Source organism: Panthera onca, chromosome B3 (assembly GCF_046562875.1).
Source record: "Panthera onca isolate mPanOnc1 chromosome B3, mPanOnc1 haplotype 2, whole genome shotgun sequence".
NCBI lineage: Eukaryota > Metazoa > Chordata > Mammalia > Carnivora > Felidae > Panthera > Panthera onca.
Window position 1 is genome coordinate 110032382 of NC_138344.1, and position 20866 is coordinate 110053247.

General features: G+C 43.4%; 1 protein-coding gene and 1 pseudogene across 1 annotated transcript in view; one reads left to right on the forward strand and one right to left on the reverse strand.

Annotated features, from left to right (window-relative positions):
- The window catches only part of MTHFD1 (methylenetetrahydrofolate dehydrogenase, cyclohydrolase and formyltetrahydrofolate synthetase 1), a 62196-nt gene that overhangs the window by 16364 nt on the left and 24966 nt on the right, over positions 1 to 20866 (forward strand). The window contains exons 3-13 of the mRNA XM_060620019.3: positions 6602 to 6661; positions 7343 to 7396; positions 8487 to 8623; positions 8763 to 8863; positions 10916 to 11052; positions 12345 to 12456; positions 16723 to 16850; positions 17449 to 17546; positions 18181 to 18354; positions 18987 to 19123; positions 20648 to 20694. Of these exons, the coding sequence (XP_060476002.3) occupies positions 6602 to 6661; positions 7343 to 7396; positions 8487 to 8623; positions 8763 to 8863; positions 10916 to 11052; positions 12345 to 12456; positions 16723 to 16850; positions 17449 to 17546; positions 18181 to 18354; positions 18987 to 19123; positions 20648 to 20694 (1185 nt within the window). The remainder of the gene's footprint in view (positions 1 to 6601; positions 6662 to 7342; positions 7397 to 8486; positions 8624 to 8762; positions 8864 to 10915; positions 11053 to 12344; positions 12457 to 16722; positions 16851 to 17448; positions 17547 to 18180; positions 18355 to 18986; positions 19124 to 20647; positions 20695 to 20866) is intronic.
- On the reverse strand, positions 864 to 953 carry LOC132670677 (U2 spliceosomal RNA; annotated as a pseudogene).

Genomic DNA, 20866 nt, shown 5'->3' on the forward strand with positions numbered 1-20866 from the left:
AATTTTAAAAATAAAATAAAAGCAAAATTTAGTGAGAAGAGGGGCATTATTTTGCACTCTACTATCTGGCTTAATGAAAGACACCTGGATTCCCATCTGCTCCTGTGTTCAACCTCTTGCTACATGTTGGCTTGATTGAAATATATGAAGAAAATCTGGACTTGTATAGATGTATAGTTGTAAAAAGGAAGAGGGTTTTTTTGTTGTTGTTTTGTGTTTGTTTTTGTAGTCTTCCCAGGTAATTGTGGATACTTTTGTTACTACAACAGGACTCAGTAAGTTTTTATAGTTTAGTTGCGATGTGGAATCTGACACTGTGCAGTGAATTCTCTCGTGCTTGGTTACATCCAAACCCACTGCTTTATGTTGCAGTTTGAATGGATATTTACCCATGCTTGGTTTGTTTTGTCTTCATTCCTCATTTAGAAAATAATGGTTCACTGAATTATGCAGATCTTCTGAATGTTAACACATTTCATTATGCAATGTAAAGAAAAGCACAATCATTAGTATCATAACAAACTTATCAGAAGAGTCTTTGATTATTGAGAAGCTTGTGGAGCTCACAGGAGTGGATAAAAAAACTTCTGATTTTCACTTGAAAGCTCAGATTTTACCTTTGGCAACAAATACTATTAAGCTATTTTCCTTCAAGTAGCAGGCTCGCTCTGTCCAGTTTTGAGAAAATATTTGCCAAATATTCAAGCATGAATAATCATTGTTTGTCCGCTGTTTTTTCAAGTAAAGATAGCGTTCCATGTAAAACTGTGGCAGTTCAGCTGGCCGGGAGAAAAAGCACAGGACTTTTCCTGGAGACCACACCCTTCCCAGTTCCCCACACAGGATATAAAAGACATGTATGCAAGGGTTGAGGTTTAATAAAATTAATCATTTTTACTGCTTCATCGAGAGCATTTCTACACTTGATCTTAGCCAAAAGGCCGAGAAGCGATCGAGAGCACTTTAAGTGAAATTGGCATCTGTTTTTACTGAGAGTGTGGCAGTGACTAGTATAGTTTGGTGCCATTGCCTTGATTTGTGCAAAGTCTCACCCACCATTGGCTTTGCAGCCTCCATACAGATGTGAAAAAGGCAGATGACATCACGGTATCATTATAAAGTAGTCTGGCACTTGAAAGGGTCTTGGGGTTCCCTCAAAAGTGGGTAAGCTGCCCCAAATCTGGCAGTTTAACCTGGCTCTCAATACCAGCTCTAGGTCAGTCACTTCTTTTTTTTTTTTTCTTTTTTCTTTTTTAAAAAGTTTATTGTTGGATTTACATCCAAGTTAGCATGTAGTGCAACAGTGATTTCAGGAGTAGATTCCTTAATGCATGCCCCTTACCCATTTAGCCCATCCCACCTCCCCCAACCCCTGCAGTAACCCTGTGTATTCTCTATATTTAAGAGTCTCTTATGTTTTGTCCCCCTCCCTGTTTTTATATTCTTTTTGCTTCCCTTCCCTTATGTTCATCTGTTCTGTGTCTTAAAGTCCTCATATGAGTAAAGTCATATGATATTTGTCTTTCTCTGACTAATTTCGCTTAGCATAATACCCTGTAGTTCCGTCCACGTAGTTGCATATGGCAAGATTTCATTCTTTTTAATTGCCGGGTAGTATTCCATTGTACATGTATTCACCACATCTTCTTTATCCATTCATCTGTCAATGGCCATTTGGGCTCTTTCCATACTTTGGCTATTGTCGATAGTGTTGCTCTAAACATTGGGCCGCATGCGCGCCCCTTCGAAACAGTATACCTGTATCCCTTGGATAAATGTCTAGTAGTGCAATTGCTGAGTTGTAGGGTAGTTCTGTTTTTAGTTTTTTGAGGAACCTCCGTACTGTTTTCTAGAGTGGCTGCACCAGTTTGCATTCCCATAGGTCAGTAACTTCTAAACCCGGGCTTCTTCTGAATTCTGGACTCTTGATTTCTTGGAAAACTCTCACTTGCCTTCCTTCTCTGATCTCCTTTGCTTCCTGTTCCTTATTTTCCTGATACCTGAACCATTTGGATGCCATAGGGTACAGCCACAAAACCCCTTTTCCACCTATTCCTTCCCTCAGTGAGCTCACCTGGTTCCATGGCTACCCGGGAGAGTCCTTCCTGATTGAGGCCTCTGTCCAGGGTTTCTTCCTGAGCTCCAGATTCCCAGTAGGATGCTTTCAACAAATTGGTAGGAGGCATTCAATAAATGTTTTGTTAGATGGACACATGGACAGACGCACATTTGAAGGGTTGACTTGGATGACAGGAAGCCGATAACTTTCGTTTGAAATTCCCTTCAGAGATGGCTGCTTCCTCACTTCACATTTCTGTGTGTGTCTCCACATGTTATCATTTAATCCCTTACTAAGTTTTCTGTTCCATGTTCATCAAGAATTCCAGAGTGAATGGTTCTTAAATACTTCCCCCTGTTGCTGTTCATTATCCAGGAGGCCTTAGCCGAGAAGAAAAGCACACAGGCCTGGGTGTGTTCTCGCCTGTGGTGGGTTTTTCATTTCTTTGCAGATTAATGAGAATCAAAGGTATATGTTGTGGGCATTCACTTGGTTCGCTTGGGAGACCAGTTATTTCTTGACTTATTCTTGTGAATTGTTTAGTGTAGAAAGAGGAAACGTGGTAGGCAAGAACTCTATTTCTATAAACCTTTTCAGAAGATTTCAGAAAGGATTAAAAAAAAAATCCCAATATTAGCAATATTGGGATTTTTTCCCCCGTTTTTAAGATCAACTTCTCAACTCGTATTTCAAATTTATTGATTGCGAGACTTTTTGTTACATAAACACTTCTGCAGCTTGTCTCCTCTGTGTTGCTGCCAGTGAAACAGTGTTAGAGTATTTTCATCTTGCACTTCAGCACCAAAGTTTACAACATCTTTCCCTGATGCAAGGTTTACATATTATGTTGTAATCACGTCCCTGCTACCTTGGACCTCTTGTGTTTTTTTCCCTCCTGATGACTGACACCATCTTCCCACACACTCAACCAGAAACCTGCACTCTTCTCTTTAGGATTTCTCTCCCTCACTCTCTTGAGTCCCCTTAGTGAATGCCATGCTACTGATTGTGCCTCTCATAAGCTCTTTCAGTTTGTACTGCTTTCACCCTCTGGGGCCACTACAGTCACCTGCTTACAGGTTTTAGGGTTCTAATCTGGACCCTTCCAGCCTGTCTTTAGCTGCTGCTGCAGGACCCACAATCATCCAGCCACACACACCCTGTCCTTTACAGGAGTGAGAGTACTGCTTATACAGAGTGTCTGCTGTAGTCCAAACGGTCTGTATATATTTCTAGTTGTTCTGAGTTGCATACTAGCCTATAATCGCGTTTCCTTATAGTCACAGTAACTGATGCTCAAAAGATCGTGGGTACTTGCCCCAAACCAGTCAGGAAGTGCCTGCGTCTGGGATGTGAACCCCGGTCTGTCTATCTCTACCCCCATTTGCTTTTCCTTTTTGTTTTCCTAATTCCTTAGCATTGCAGTCAAGGATATTTGTGATCTGGTCCAGGTATATACACCTAAAAGTTGGATTTTTTTTTTTTTTTTTTTAAAGAACAATGGACTGGTGACTTCCCAAACAACTGAATACTTAAAGGAAATTAAGACTTGACTTTTCACTATAAGAGATCAAATTGAGGCTGTATTTCTATCCCTTTAGCACATAAAATATTCATTATTAATAATATAATTCATTAGTTGCTTCCTATCAGGAATTATTCAGAGTGTTTTATATATAGTAACTCATTCAGCCCTCACAAAAGACATGGACAAAACAATAAAACAAATAAACTCAACTGGTCTGAATATCTACAGAAGGTTCCTGAGGCAGAAAGAAAAATTGATAAATAGGCCAACACCCAAGATATTTTATGGCATAAAGCAGGGATCAGTAAACTGGGGCCCCATCCAAACGCTGCCCAATTTGGAAGCCGTTAAGAATGAAGCAGGAGAATATACGACAGAGTATGTGGCCCCCAAAAGCTAAAATACATACTGTCTGACCCTGTACAGAAATAGTTTGCAGACTGTTGGTGTTAAGAAAAAAAAAAGTCCCCAATTTATTCTGGGATAGGACCTTTTTAGAATAATGCAATTCACCTTTTTCAGGGAGGAAATTAGCATTACTGATAAAGTGCTTCAGTGATTTTCTTGATAAACTGTGATGGGATTAAGATTTGTTCTCGGAAACCAGTCTTCCACCTACTCACTTGACTGTCAGTCAAGAATCTACTGTTTTTCAGCTAAACATTCTTTCCGCATCTAGTCTACCAGCGATTGTGTAACCTTTTCCCCTATGACGTGTCCATACCGAGAGGCTTTAGGAGGTCTTTTCCTTTGCATGAGGCTTACCTTAAAACTTTGATACATGCTTGTAATCATAACTATTGCACTTTATTTTTAAAACTGGTGGCAGTTTTGGAATTTTTTAAAAAAAGATTTCATCTTTTAAAAATGTGTTATTTTTGAGAGAGACAGAGAGAGCAAGGGAGGGGCGGAGAGAGAAAGGGAGAGAATCTCAAGCAGACTCTGCATCGTCAGCACAGAGCCTGACGCTGGGCAAGGACTCATGAACCATGAGGTCATGACCTGAGCCAAAATCAAGAGTCAGACGCTTACCGTCACCACCCAGCCAGGTGCCCCTAAAAGATTTCAGTTTTAAGTAATCTCTACACCCAGTCTGGGGCTCAAACTTACAACCCTGAGACCAAGAGCCAGTCGCTTACTCCACCATCTGAACCAGCCAGGTGCCCTTGGTTTTGGAGTTTTAGAAAAATTCTTTCAGAAATATGCAGACAGAAAGCAGTTACCTGTAAAAGAACCACAACAAAAGACTTGAGACTTACCACTAGATGCTGAAGATAGCATTTATGAAGGAAAACTTCGTGACTCCAGATTCAGCCAGGTAAATCCTCTCGAGGGCAAACGCAGCAGAAAAATATTTTCAGATACACATAGACTCAGAAAAATGCCCACATACCTTTTCTGGGAAAGTGACTTAAAGTTGCATTTCCGCTACCTGGGGGATGTATGAAGATGAACTATAGAACAGAGAAGTTGTGGTTTAAAAATGTCTGGCAGTGAATAACAAAACCATCTAATCTCAGAATTGAGTTTAAATAACTAATTGTAGGGGCCCCTGGGTGGCAAATTGTGGTTGTGCGTCCAACTCTTGACTTCAGCTCAGATCATGTCCCAGGGTTGTGAGATTGAGCCCCACTTTGGGCTCTGTGCTGAGTATGGAGGTTGCCTGGAATTCTCTCCCCCTCTCTCTGCCCCTCTCCCCTAGTCATACTCGTGCACACAGCACACGCTCTCTCTCTAAAATAAAAAATAAATGTAGTTTAAATATTAATGATAATGAGAGGAACAATACTGTTGTGTTTGGAACCACCTCCTTTCCTACTTAGATCTAAGAATCCCAGAGTATGTTTAATGTGGTAACTGAATCAGTGAGGGCTTGAATGATAGGGGCAAGGAACACACAGAAAATGACTGAAGAAGAAACAGGAGAGGCTCTGAAATTCTGGGGATGCCCCCACAGGAAGCAGGTAACCCATAGAAAAATCAAATTCCCGTCAAAGGATTCATCTGACTCTTGAAATTCAGTTGAGTGCAGGCAGAACTGAGAAGTATCTGTATAAGGGACAGCCGAAGCTAAGAGGAAGGCCAGGTTCTATGACCCTGAGGAGAGCTTCCAGGAACCCCATCAACATGACAAGGACTGGAAGCGCTCACCCTTCTTTCTGTGCGGTTGTCCTCTTAAAAGGAGTCCTGCGTCTGTTATCTGTGGTATCAGTGGACCTACCATTTTTCCCCTCTGCAGTTTTGGGAGAAATCGAACTTACTGTTGATCACGAGAACGTGGAAAAATAGTTGTAAAATAAAAATTTACAGATATATGGCCAACAGTGAAAAACTCTTAAGTATGTTCATGATTAGAGAAGCTGAGGGAACCGAGTGAGACCGGCATGGTAGTCAGAGGGTTTGCTCCTGCACCACACTTTGCTCTCCATCTTGAGGGCAGCGGAATGCCCTCTGCCTCACATAGCTCTTCCGAGTAAGCTAGGATTAGCTCCACCCCAGCGGGTTTCTCTTCTCTGTGTAACTGGGCAAGAGAATTTTCCACTGCCCCCGGGGGCTGGGGGGTGGGAGAGAGGGTGCCGAATATACCTTCTGGGTTTTCCTGACTCCCACAGCTATGGTATTTCTCTTGCCTGATGACAGTTTAGCCCTCCATGTTTTGTGGTTCTGTACGGCAGCTCCAAGGCAGATTCCACATGTTTCAGGCAAGCCTGTGGCTCCTTTGTTTAGTTCCCATGGCAGATGCAGATGTCCCCTCCTTTATTACTTTTTTTTTTTTTTTTGCCTTGTGGCTTTTTCAGTGGGAATCAGGGTGGGCCTTGTTTGGGGAGGGATTGGTAACACCACTGTGTTCATATCTCCATTCTGCCCCAACATTCTCCTATTCTCCTGTGAAGTCCTCTGCAACAAGAATCTCATGATTAAACATTCCTTTTATCAAAACTAAAACTTTAGAAGCTTTTCTGTACACTTTGCCTTTCCTTGATCATCTGATTTGCATGTATTTATTATTCTAGGTTGGCGACAGAGATGATTCTAATCTTTATATAAATGTGAAGCTGAAGGCTGCGGAAGAGGTAAAGCCCGGAAGGGCAGCGCCATCACCCCCAGCCCACCCCCTCCCCAGTCTTGTTGGTGACCCCGTGCCCTTTGTGCCCTCCCTGTAAAAGCTTTCATTGCCCATAGCAGGTTTGAGTCAGAAATGCAGGGCTGAAGCTGCAGCCTCCGGTTACCCTGGAATGTTTTCTAATCAGTGATGTGCCGACTTCCCAAAGAGCAGGAACAGTGGACGTGAAATTGCTTTAGTACAGTGGTGACAATGAACAAGTAAAGGATGAATGGGTCAAAGTGAGAGACTCATTCTTCAGACCATACGGGGGTGTGAGGTGCCTGGGTGGCTCAGTCAGTTAAGCAGTTAAGTGTTTGACTTTTGATTTCAGCTCAGGTCATGATCTCACGGTTCTCGAGATCGAGCCCGTGTTGGGCTCTGCCCTAGCATAGCGGAGCCTGCTTGGGATTCTCTCTCCCTTTCTCTTTGCCCCTCCCTTGCTTTGTGTGTGTGTGTGTGTGTGTGTGTGTGTGTGTGTGTGTGTGTGCGCGCGCGCGCGCGTACACACTTTCTCTCTTTAAATAAATAAAAGCAAGCATACAAGGGTGAAAGGGTGATTAAGGCCATCTGATTTGTTAGTCATATTGGTTAAAAGAAATGGGCCCATGTCTGACATTCTCTTGCCTGTTTTAAATGTTCATTTTTGCAGATTGGGATCAAAGCCACGCACATTAAGTTACCAAGAACAGCCACAGAATCTGAGGTGAGCTGTGAGGAATTGACTGTTAAGAGGGGCAGCTAAAGTGCTTTCATCTCTGGTCTTTGGTTTAGTGGAATTTTAGGGATTGGTACATTCACCATATGAAAGACCTCGAGGTAATTCTTTCTTTGCAGACTCTGCTTCCAGAAAATTTCTGAAACACCCAGAGTAAATGGTGCCATCCTGGGGTATGGCTGTGTGTATACTCAGTGCGTGATCACAGTATCTTTTGCTTCAAACCCCCTGCAGTATTCACTACAAACCAATCCTGGACCTGTAGCTGTTTGTCTTTTAAAAACCAAATATGGGGGCGCCTGGGTGGCTCAGTCGGTTAAGCGGCCGACTTCGGCTCAGGTCATGATCTCACGGTCCATGAGTTTGAGCCCCACGTCGGGCTCTGTGCTGACAGCTCAGAGCCTGTTTCTGATTCTGTGTCTCCCTCTCTCTGACCCTCCCCCATTCATGCTCTGTCTCTCTCTGTCTCAAAAATAAATAAACGTTAAAAAAAAATGTTTTAAAAATAAATAAATAAAAACCAAATATGTATTCCATTTATGTGATGTTCAAGAATAGGCCAAACAGGTCATGAGTGATTAAACTCAGAAGTGTAGTTGCCTGAGGGTGCAGGGGTAACTGTGAAGGGGCAGGAGGGAGAAAGAACTTCTTGAGGTCATGGAAATGTTCTACGTTCTGTGTCCAGTGGGGTAGCTACTAGCCCCCTGTGGCCGTTTAATTAGAATGAAACAAAATGTAAAATTCAATTCCTTGGTTGTGCTAGCCATGTTTACAAGCATTCAGTAGACATTACTGTGTGGTAAAGGGCACATTATAGAACGTTTCTGTCATCACAGATCTTGGTTTGGGTGAGTAACACGGCTATTGCTATTAAAGTTCTTAGCTCTTTTTCTTGATGGTGTTCTTAGCAGACACTGAAGATTACATATGGTGTTAGAATTGCTCTCAGGTTCAAGGGGAGGTACATTCTAAGAGGACTGCGATTAAACTCCTGGGGGAAAATAGGGCAACCAAAAAGTGTTTCTCCACCTTTTTGGTTTCTGTGTATAACACAAATTGTGTGCGCTATTTCTTTTAGGTGTTGAGGTACGTTACATTGTTGAATGAAGACCTCACTGTACATGGTTTCATAGTGCAGCTACCTTTAGATTCAGAGAATCCCATTAACACCGAAGCAGTGGTCAATGCCATTGTACCCGAAAAGGATGTGGATGGGTGAGTGTGCCTCGGCTCTCTGTATCACGTTGCGTGATTCCAATTATATTTCTGTTTCCAGAACAAACCATATGTGCTTCTGGAGAGTAAAGACATCTAATTATCTTTATTTCTCCCTTCATTGCTTTAATTGTTTTAGATTGACTAGCATCAGTGCTGGAAAACTTGCTAGAGGTGACCTCCATGACTGTTTCATCCCTTGTACACCTAAAGGATGCTTGGAGCTCATCAAAGAGACAGGTAAAAACAAATGTGAAAACAAAGCACCGTTTCTTGGGTCTGGTCTTGACCCATGGAGGTAAGGGGGAGGTACACTGTGGGCCCTAAATGAATGGACTTGATTGGCACAACGACCTGTCGGCTGGGGGCTTTTCCTAAATTCTCAACTTTTTCGACAGCTCTATGGATTAGGTACTGTTACTGTTTGACAGCTTGAGAAAACAGGCTCCGAGAGACGCATAACTTGTCCCAGAGGCAGCCATGTCAAGATGTGAGCTCAGGGTTATTTGAGTTCAACGAAATTTATTTATTTAGTTATTTGTTTTTGTTTTTATTAGTTTTTGTTTGTTTGTTTTCAAAGAAGTTTGCTTTTTATGGAAAAGTAACTTACAGAGTCCTAAGAATTCAGACAAAGTGAAAAGTCCCAACCCCCCACATGGGCGCTGAGTTGAGTTTGAGGACTCGACAGATGGCTGGAAACAGATCTCTTGAACAGTTGGCCATATTACCCCACCACCTAGTCAACATCTTGGTATTTTAATTTCATCATGAACACTTTTTGCAGAGGTTATTTTTTACCAGGAAATGTGTCCTATTTAAAGGAAGTGGATCAGAAGTTTCAAGTGGAAAATGCTGGCCAACGTATATGAAAATTTTCTGTGGTTGGCAAGAAAAGGTTAAGCTGTAAGCCTCGGGACAGCTATTACTGTTCAGTCCTCCAACTAAATTTATGTACTCTAAAGCATATTTAGCAAACGATGCATTACAGAAGCAAATCCCATGAGCCACAGCAGCTTCTCTGCCCCAACACAGCTTCAAGTCCTTCTTTGAATCCTCGAAAGTCTATAATAAGGTACCTTTCAGACACCTCAGACTTTGAGGGCTTTACTTCTAGATGCTTATGATATTAGCATTACATAGAAGCTTATCTTTTTTGAATAAAATTAATGTTATACAGGAAGCACAGTTTAAAATAAGCCACCTTAAATAAGCAAGAGTCCACTCAAGCCGGGCTGCATAGAGGAGTTCAGGTGGAGTCTTTGAGGTCTTACCCCTGCTTTCTTCTTGTGGTGGCTCATTCTTGGGCTCTCCTTGGCTGCCCTGAGCATCTCCAGCCTTGTGCCTGACAGTCATACGATTAGCTCTCATTGGCCAGGGACAGAAATGTGAGTGAGGGGCGCCTGGGTGGCTCAGTCGGTTAAGCGTCCAACTCTTGATTTCACCTCAGGTCATGATCTCATGGTTTGTGACTTTGAGCTGCACATTGGGCTCTAGGCTGACTCACAGAACCTGCTTGGGATTCTCTCTTTCCCTCTCTGTCTGCCCTCCTGTGATCATGTGCTCGCTCTCTCTCTCCCTCTCTCTTTTTCTCTCTCAAAATAAATAAACAAAATATTTAAAAAAGAAAAAAAAATGTGGGGGAGTACCCAGATCATCTCCTTTAATGAGTAGAGTATGTCAGTCCTGGAAAGGACATTGGGATAGTGCCAGAAGAATGGATGCTGAGTCATCAAAAAAGAAAGCTTTCTGCTACATTTAAAGTTCCCCTTTATCACTTCCCTGCAAATAATCCTGTGGCTCAGGCCCTATGCCAAAAGAGAAATCTGGATGAGGAACTACATAAATAAACTTACCAGAGCTGGAAAGAATTACTGATACTCCTCTAATTTCCTTTGCTTCTGTCCAGCACGTCATATGTACCCTATTTGTTGTAACTATTTTTCCCATGTAAGTAAATCTACTGTCTTCCATATGGCTGTTTAGCTGTATGTCAGGGTTTCTTTCTTCTTTGAGTGTAGGTTTTCTTCCCACTCTCCTATGACTCAATGAATGGATCTTGGCTTAGTCTGCTCCCCAAAACCCACAGCAAGAAAGGCACAGTATAAGTCCCAATTTGCAGCTGAAACCCTAGAGCTGAGACTATTATTGCCAAAGAAGGGATGTTTTTAGGAAGATTTCTGTTTGATGCTCAGAACCCGTGTTTGTGCACTTGTTCTGAATTTTCCCATTTAGGCGGTGTGTGAAGAGGGCGACTTCTCCCCACACTCTGACTCACCCTGGCTGTTCTTTCAGGGGTGCAGATTGCTGGAAGGCACGCCGTGGTGGTCGGGCGCAGTAAGATAGTCGGTGCGCCCATGCATGACCTGCTTCTGTGGAACCACGCCACAGTGACCACCTGCCACTCCAAGACCGCCAACCTAGGCGAGGAGGTAAGGGGACCGCAGCCGAGTGGAAGGGTTCTGTGTGTGCCTGTGCGCACACATGGGCGGTGGGCGTTCTCACCTGGTTTTGAGTGCAGAAACTGCCATGTACTTCATTCAATATCTCATTTAACCCCTACAGCAACTCCCTCAATTCTTGTCTCATTTTACATGATGAAGAAACAAATTCTACTTAAAAACTTGCCCAGGTTGTACATATTTTGTTCTGATCGTATTCTTTACCGGTCTGCCTCGTGGGAAGGTAGGGATTCGCAGTATGGAAACTGGGGTGGATCACAGCAGCCAGATCACAGATGTGTGACACAGTGGGGGCCTCAGAGGTGGAGGTGCTCCTGAGGGGGATGTGGACGGTGGTCCCCTGGACCCCTGTCACATCTTGTTCTTTTTTTTTTTTTTTTTTTTAACATTTATTTATTTTTGAGACAGAGAGGGAGAGCATGAACAGGGGAGGGTCAGAGAAAGAGGGAGACACAGAATCCGAAACAGGCTCCAGGCTCCGAGCTGTCAGCACAGAGCCTGATGCGGGGCTCAAACCCATAGACCGTGAGATCATGACCTGAGCCGAAGTCGGACGCTTAACCGACTGAGCCACCCAGGTGCCCCCTGTCACATCTTGTTCTTGACTCTGCATCAGATCCTGGAGCCTAAGAATTCTCACGTGTACCTATCCCGGCTGACAACGCACCTTCTCTTTTAACGTTTATTTATTTTTGAGACAGAGAGAGACAGAGCGTGAACAGGGGAGAGTCAGAGAGAGAGGGAGACACAGAATCCGAAACAGGCTCCAGGCTCTGAGCTGTCAGCACAGAGCCCGACGCAGGGCTCGAACTCACAGACCGTGAGATCATGACCTGAGCTGAAGTCGGACGCTTAACCGACTGAGCCACCCAGGCGCCCCCGCACCTTCTCTTTTAATCCCCCCGAAGCAGTGGTCTGCAGGAGGTGCTGGTCCCCGTACTGCATAGGAGAGGGGGCAGCCTCCCAACGCCTCGTAATTTAGAGCCGGGCCTGTGGCTCCAAGCCAGTGCTCCTCCCTGCCCTACGTGTTTTCATCACGTTCCCCATTCGGGAAGATTTTAGTAGCGGAGAGCATTTTGGCACATGGAGGAATGAGCCCAGCATAGGAACTGTCAGACGTGGTGTGTGGTCTGCATAAAATAGCTGATGACATTGAACAAGTTCATACAAAGCTCAGGGATGTCTGTTCCACATGTACATTTTTATTTGTTTGTTTTATGTCTCACTGTTTAATTTCTCAAATCAAAATCCTCTTTTCCTAGGTAAATAAAGGTGACATCCTGGTGGTTGCAACTGGTCAGCCAGAAATGGTAAAAGGGGAGTGGATCAAGCCTGGGGCAATAGTCATCGACTGTGGGATCAATTATATCCCGGGTGAGTGCTGCTGGAGGATGCAGGTGCTGTCTGGTGTAGGGTGGGCAGAGGAAGACATCTAGGTCATCACGTGAAGCCTATGTGAGAACCTCTTGTCCCGTTTCAGGCTCGAAGTGCTAACCCTAACCCTTTTTAACAAAGGATGAGTGGATTTAAAATGCAGCGTGATCTTTGCAGAATGCTCGGGTGCCTCCAGGAGAGGGGCTAGCTTCGCCAAGACTCCCATAGGAGGGCTTTACTGAGAAGGCTTGGGCCCAGACCCTTCCAGGCAGAGAGAGTAAAGCCAGCGCACCGTCATCCCCTCCCAATTGTTCCCTGTGTCAGATTCGTTTTTAAATATCGGAAATTTTCCCTGTCTTCTGTCTTCGGTGTCTCCAGTGAGTGTTAACCCTCGCAGGTGGACGCCCTGCTGTGCGTCGGTTACTGGTCTCCCACGGCCAGCTGACTCCCACGCACATCCATCTGCGAGTTCTTGCCGTGTTGGTGGGTCTTGACGTGGAGCTTCTTCCTCCCACGTTACCTGTCAAACTCCTCAGCCCCACCCTGGTTTCAGCCAGCTCTGTGGCCGTTTATCTCACACCACTTTTGAACACGTGTCTTCACGTGTTGCCGAGTGGACCACGTGCCCTTCTCTGCCCGCGCCTTGCTTGTCCCTGGCGGCTTCTATCCCCGCATCCTCTGTGCAGTGGGTGATTCCCTCATGGTGACGTTTTCAAAATTTGACAGGACGATACAGTGAATAACTGTGCCTCACAGATTCAAGAAAGGAACAGCCTTTCATCAGACAGCTGTTTCTGTGCATCACACACCAGGGCAGGCCTTGGGCTATGTGGTCGGAAAAACTCTACTTTGATCTTCAGTTTAAGCCACTTCCTCTCTATCTCTCCTTCTCTTGAAAATCCTTCTCTCCCTCCCTCCCCTCCCACAGAACCTGGTGTCTCTTTTACTGTGTGTGGTGTCCTGTGCTGTCCTCCACCTTGGAGCCGTGGTCTCTGCAGTTCCTTGTCTAGCTTTATGCCCTCTAACTGCTGGCACTCCCACCTGTTGAATTGTTGAAGGGAGTTTCAGCAAGAATATTGGGGTTTTTTTTCCCCCTTCCCATCTCAAGTTTGAAACATAGACACTAAGCTGCCAGGAACATTAGTCACTGTCAAGCCTTCACCATTTTTAACCTCCCTCCCACTCTCCTTACCGTGCTTTTAAGACAGTAGCTCATAATTGATCACTCATTTTCTTGTAGTGTAATTATCTAATGGGTGATAAAGAAATTGCTCTCCTACAACTCCTCACTTTGAGTACTTGTGATATGACATTCAAGCCCATTCTGTTTAAAACCTTGCATCTTCTGTATCATATTTCTGCATTTTGGCATTTTGGGGGGCGGGGAGGGGGATTTGAGAGATTTGAGAAGATAGAAGAAAAAAACACCTGGATAGGAATCTTGAGTCCCACAGGCATGAAATGTTGACTTAAACATGAAACTCCCCATCCTGTTCACATTTATTCCTCACATAGATGTTGAAATATGAGTAAGAGCAAATCAATATCTGGTCAGCTGTGTTTTTACTGATCTGGGGTATTTAGTAAATAAGTTTTGATAAGGCTGGATTTTATTGTTTCCTTCTCAAATTATCTTTAGTAAGCCAAGCAGGAAGGCTGCTTTTATGTGTTTCTCTTCTGCTCTGAACTTGAATCTTAAAAGTATTCCTTTTTTTTTTTTTGGAAAAAAAAAAAAACAACTTAATTCATTCTTTTTTTAAATTTTTTTTTTTTTTTAACGTTTATTTATTTTTGAGACAGAGAGAGACCGAGCATGAACGGGGGAGGGTCAGAGAGAGGGAAACACAGAATCTGAAACAGGCTCCAGGCTCCGAGCTATCAGCACAGAGCCCGACTCGGGGCTTGAACTCACCAACTGTGAGATCATGACCTGAGCCGAAGTCGGCCGCCCAACCGACTGAGCCACCCAGGCGCCCCCTTAATTCATTCTTAATTTGGCAAATGTCTTAGGATATTATCCCTGCGTGGACCATGCAAATGACTTTTTTTCTTTAAAGTTTTTTTGAGAGAAAAAGAGCATGAGGAGGGGGAAGGAGAGAGAGAGAGAGAGAGAGAGAGAGAGAGAGAGAGAGAATCCCAAGCAGGCTCTATCCTGTCTGTAGAGCCTGACATGGGGCCTGAGATCATGACCTGAGCCAAAATCAAGGGTCAAACCGACACCCAACTGACCAAGCCACCCAGATGCCCTGCAAATGATTTAAATAATCAAAATATAAGTCAGGATATGGCCCAATTACAGAACATGATGCCTTGAAAATGAACATTGGCAAAGAATAGTATTTAGTTCCTCCAGTCCACCCACTGGTCTGTAACTCAGTGATTGGATTTTGTACCTATAATTCACAATGAAAGAGAACTTCTAGGGCTCAGATAAATAACCAGAATGTTTATTGGTTAGTGAAACCATACACTTAGTTTGAGAAGTGGTCACTTTTTCTACTGACCACATCATACTTTACACAAAACACTGGCCATATACCAGAGGGCACTCGGGTCAACCCTAATAGTGTTGATTCAGGAGCAAAACAGAGCTCATCTAGTGTAGCAGTTATACAGTGATTGATATGTCTCCTATATATAAAGACACTAAAATGACTAGCATGAATAAATAGGAAGAGGTACAGGGCATTTTAGACTAATGTCCATGTTAGACTATTGAAACCTGTACAGTAGCTCTTAGCCATAGCTCCTTGGCATTTTGAAATGACTGTAGGGGCGCCTGGGTGGCTTGGTCTGTTAAGCGTCCGACTTTGGCTCAGGTCATGATCTCACGGTCCGTGAGTTCCCTGCATCGGGCTCTGTGCTGACAGCTCAGAGCCTGGAGCCTGTTTCAGATTCTGTGTCTCCCTCTCTCTCTGTCCCTCCCCTGTTCATGCTCTGTCTCTCTCTCTCTGTGTCAAAAATAAATAAACATTAAAAAAAAACTTAAATAAAAAAAATGAAATGACTATAGGGTTCTGAGAGGAAATGTTCTGTGGTAGCTTGCTTTATAATTTAGCAACCTGAAACTATCCCAAGGAGAGATATTCTCCAGCTCCTTATAGTACATATAGAAAATATCCTATGTATCTAGGATGGGAAGAGAAACCCTTATGTTTAGAGAACGCTTTTTAAAAAAAAGCACAGAGCCCAACACGGGGCTCAAACTCACGAACCGCGAGGTTGTGACCTGAGCCGAAGTCGGATACTAAACCAACTAAGCCACCCAGGCGCCCCTAGAGAATGCTTTTTCGATTTCAAGAATGCACACAATTTCTGACTTAATTCTCAGCGAGCTTGTGAAATAGGTAGTGTCAGTCCTTTGCAATCTTTGGCCTTCTGGTCAGGAAGGAGCCCACAGAGGCTAAGGACTGGCAGTCAGCTGATCCTAGAACTTAGATGTCTTGAAGTCTGACTTTTGGCTACATCCTAAAGTTTGCTCTGTCGGTTGTGGTGATCTGATCAAACAGAAGAGGTGAAATGGCTAAGATCCTACCAGATCCTGCCTCGGGAGCCTTAGAGCTGCAGGGTCTAGCCCTGTCCCCCAGCCCCTCCCGGAAGTGCACTGAAGCCAAGTAGAGGAGGTACTTTGTGTGAGTGAGCAGTGATGCATCACTGGGTTTTGTTCTCTCGAATAGGTGTTCTTTGCTGGTGAGATTTGTAGTTGTTCTGATTTCCTTTTAAGGGAAGCGTAATTATATTCTTTGCCTTTTGCATACATTTAAGTAGCTGCTTGTCTCTGGAATTGGATGTTGAATTGTTCCTCCAGCTCACGCATGGAGCTTACAAAGTGCTGACAGTTGCTGTAGAAACGGTATCTGGCAGCTGTGACATAGTTGGAGCTTTGTGCACCAAAAAATTCCTTTGTAGGCCTTGGCAAATTAACATTTTAAAAGGTGCTCATTACATACTGGGTAGTTGGTTTTAAGAATAAAAAACAGTTGGTATTTTATTTGCCACATGACTGCAAAAGGATTCTCCTGGTTCTGAAACACCACTTATGCAACTTGTGAATTTTTGCGGATAAAGTAAGTTTCTACCTAGAAAATAGCAAACACCTGTCATCCTATAGCTTTTTAGTAGAGTAGATGTTTGAGCCTGATGGGAATACACACCCTAAACTCTAGTTATTGGTGCAAGCTGTCATACTCAATCACTTAACTTGGAAATAAACACCACGATTGCAATTGTGAGACCTTGCCTTGCTTTTTTTCCCCCCTTGACCAGATGATACAAAACCGAATGGGAGAAAAGTTGTGGGTGATGTGGCCTACAATGAGGCCAAAGAGAGGGCGGGCTTCATCACTCCTGTTCCTGGCGGTGTGGGGCCCATGACGGTGGCAATGCTAATGCAGGTGCGTGTGAATGGAAATTTCTGCACTGGGGGTTAACTGGACTTACTGTGATTATTTTGCAGTATATACAAATATTGAATCATTGTGTTGTACAGCTGAAACTAATACTGTTGTATGCCGGAAAAAAAAAAAAGTTTTTCTGATGGTTGTGAAAAGCTGCCAGAATTCAAGTTATTGCTTTTAAGTAAGGATGTGAATCTATTGAAGGAGAAAAAGGGACTGTTAGAACAGAGATATAGAACCAGTTCTATTAGTAGGGCAAGGTAGGGATGGCACAATGGGGATTTACTCTGGAGTATCAGAACCTCAGGAAAAGGAAAGTGCGAACCCACAGCTTTGCTAAGTGCACTTTGTCTTGCTTGCCCTTGTTGATACACACACAAGCTGAGATGGGGCGAACCCAGGGCACTTTAGCGGCTGTAGATTCTAGGGGCTCAAACTCTCAAACTCTCAAACATGCCTAGGATTGAAGCATGTTTATAGGGGGGTCATAAAGCTGTTCATTTTGTGGTTGAACTGGAGTGACCTGGGATTTGGAATTGAGGTGGAAGTTAAAATAACCACTTCTTCTAAGTTCCATTTGTGACCTTTCGTTTAGAGCACAGTAGAGAGTGCAAAGCGTTTCCTGGAGAAATTTAAGCCAGGAAAGTGGACGATCCAGTATAACAGCCTTAATCTCAAGACACCTGTTCCCAGGTAAAAATAAAATTTTACGGGTTTAAAACTTTGTGGATTATCTGTTTTTAGCTCACGGATACTATGGCTACATATGTGCCTCCTCCAGAAGTGCCATCAGTGGTCGGGGTGGGTCATTCCTAGGATGCGGTTAAATAAATTCAGTGAGTCGGGGCACCTGGGTGTCCCAGTCGGTTAAGTGTCCGACTTCAGCTCAGGTCATGACTCACAGTTTGTGAGTTCGAGCCCCGTGTCGGGCTCTGTGCTGACAGCTCTGAACCTGGAGCCTGCTTCAGATTCTGTCTCCCTCTCTCTCTGCCCCTCTGCCACTCATGCTGTCTCTCTTTCTCTCTCTCTCAAAAATCAACATTGAAAAAAATTTTAAAGGGGCACCTGGGTGGCTCAGTCGGTTAAGCGTCCAACTTCAGCTCAGGTCACGATCTCATGGTTCATGAGTTCAAGCCCTACGTTGGGCTCTGTGTGGACAGCTCAGAACCAGGAGCCTGCTTCAGATTCTGTGTATCCCTCTCTCTGCCCCAACCCCACTCACGCTCTTTCTCTCTCAAAATTAAATAAACATTAAAAAAAAAATTAAAGTTTTTAAAAAAAGTTCAGTGAGTCAAGATTGATAGATATTTTCTCTGTTTCTTGTAAGTGACATTGACATATCACGATCTTGCAAGCCGAAGTCCATTGGCAGCCTGGCTCAGGAAATTGGTCTGCTCTCCAAAGAGGTAGAATTGTACGGTGAGACAAAGGCCAAGGTTCTGCTGTCAGCACTGGAACGCCTGAAGCACCAACCCGATGGAAAATACGTTGTGGTGACCGGGTATGGTTGTTACTCCTTTGCACTTGGAATCGTAATCCTGATTATTATTATCAAAGATGGCATTTCCTCTTAGCATATATATGAGAAGTTTTCTTTCATTTGGTTTTGGCATTTTCACATGTGTTTAGTCTCATTCGACTCTTAACAGCAACCCTGTGAGGTAATTAAGAGTAGATTCTAACCCTTTGGAGATGAGAAAATTTGTCAAGGTTATCCATCTAGTAGGGGAAAGAGTTGAGTTTTAAAAGCTTGTCTTCAGATGGAATCACCTTTTTTCTTTTCAACCCCAGATTTTTTTATTCAGTAGATGTATTGAGCATTTATTTTTATGGTTTGGCTGAGTTATACACAATAGCTAATTTTTTAGATTACATCGAGCTATTAAAATTATAGCAGTGTCTCTATAAGATCAAATGTATTTTCTCCTCACAGTGCGAGGGGTTCAATTACAACAGTCTTTTTAAATGTAACATTTTTTTGCAACTTCAGTAAGACTCTTGGAAAAGAACCTTTTCAGGTCTTTCTTCTTCCTTACTATTCAGGTTAAAAATTATTCTCTAGGTCTGGCTTAGTGATTCACATAAATTTAATTCCTATAAATTCACTTTCCCTCTTTTGCTTTCACCTTGAAGAATAACTCCAACGCCCCTGGGAGAAGGGAAAAGCACAACTACCATTGGGCTGGTGCAAGCCCTTGGCGCCCATCTTTATCAGAATGTCTTTGCGTGTGTGCGACAGCCTTCTCAGGGACCCACCTTTGGAATAAAAGGTATTAGTAGCACTAGACCTTGGGTGGCCAGAGGCCACTGCTTCTCCTTCAGTCCCCCCTGGTCCGCTTGACCCAGAAATGCTTATGGTCTTCATATAGACACCGGGAATGTCCTCGTGGTGCAGCCCCTATTGTGATGCTTTTGGTGAAGGCTTTTCATCAGATCATCCCAGCTCTTGCTGTCACTATTTGACACTGCACAGGGGTTCCCTGGGATGGGTAATAATGTAGCGAGAGGTGCTTTTCTATGACTAAGAGTCAACTGTCACAGTAACAATAAAGGTAATCGTAGGTACTGATCATCATGCTGACTTTCTAGAAACAAAGACACCCTACAGCTGTCTCAGCCTGTTGGGAATAAGAAAAGCCTACTGTTACTGAGTATATGCTTTGCGCTGTGTTTTATGCTACGCAGCGTATGCATTTTCTCTTCTAATATGAGATAGTTACCGCTGCCACCAGTTGTCAGCAGCAGTGGCTGGGACTCCCAGAGTAACTTTGTCAAGTGCCAGGGTGGGTGCCATGTCAGTTTCAGACCCTTTAACAGCACTGCCCCCACAGGGTTTCTTCTGATTCCACAAAAACATGACGTCACTATTCACTCTCCACCTTTCGTTTTTGGTAGCTGTGGTACTGCAAACATGCTCTTTTCATTTAAAGTATTTTCATTAATCGTAAGTTCGTAGAGTTAGCGTTCTCATGTGCTCGGTGAGAGCATCACATATTCTGCTTGTTCTAGAGACTGCTGCACAGGGCACACCTTTGCTCTTCTGCCTGTAGTAATATATTTTATAAATGTCCCGACTCAGTACACTCTGAGCTTGTCTTACCAACCGTCTTTCCACTTCAGAATGAACTGTTCCCTTGCACTGCTTATTGAACCCAGTATTCTGCTTTTCCTCTTATCACTAATTGCCCCATTTTCATCGCGTGGTCTCTGCCTCACAAAAAACCCACAAAATCTAAACCTCAAATTGACATTTGTCTCACTGATAACCAGAACATTTTTGACTGGTCTTTTGTTAATAATCCAAACAGACCAGCAAAAGCTAGCAGTTAAGCTGTTTTCTAACATGTGTCTCCTATTTAGGAAGAAGTACAGTCTCTGTGTTTGTGTTTGGCGTGTATATTTTAAACATTCCTTTTTTTAAAATGCCAGCGTAGCATTTATGAGAGTACGAAATTGAGCAGAGTTGCCTTTATGTAACTGTAGGCTGGGTCTTTTAACAAATGTTAGGAATCATGGGGAACCTGTCTCTAAAGATAATGAGTAGATATGTATGTGTTCATGGTTTTGTCATTTAGAGTCAGATTTCAACGGAGACTATTCAGCATGAGTGAGATCAAGTGTTTTAGACTGGTAAAAGAAAATTAGAAAACACTTGGTCAAAGCTGTCCAAATGGTTGAAAAAAGTAAATAGATCATGTGCGTAGCAGCGACGAAAACCAATTTGCTTTTATTTGATTTGCAAGTGGTGGAGAAACACACTTAACCTGAGTCCTCACCCTTGGCCTGCCCTGTAGGTGGCGCTGCAGGAGGTGGCTACTCCCAGGTCATTCCCATGGAAGAGGTAAAGTGCCTGGAATTTGGTTTCATTTGGACCTTTATTTATAGTTTTTCTTACAGAGATTAACTTTTTTTGTGCAGAGTTCTTAGTGGACAAATGACTTCTTTTTAATCAGAAAGGGGAAAACATCTTAATATGCAGGCTTGTGAGACAGCTTAGTTTTTTTCACGTGACA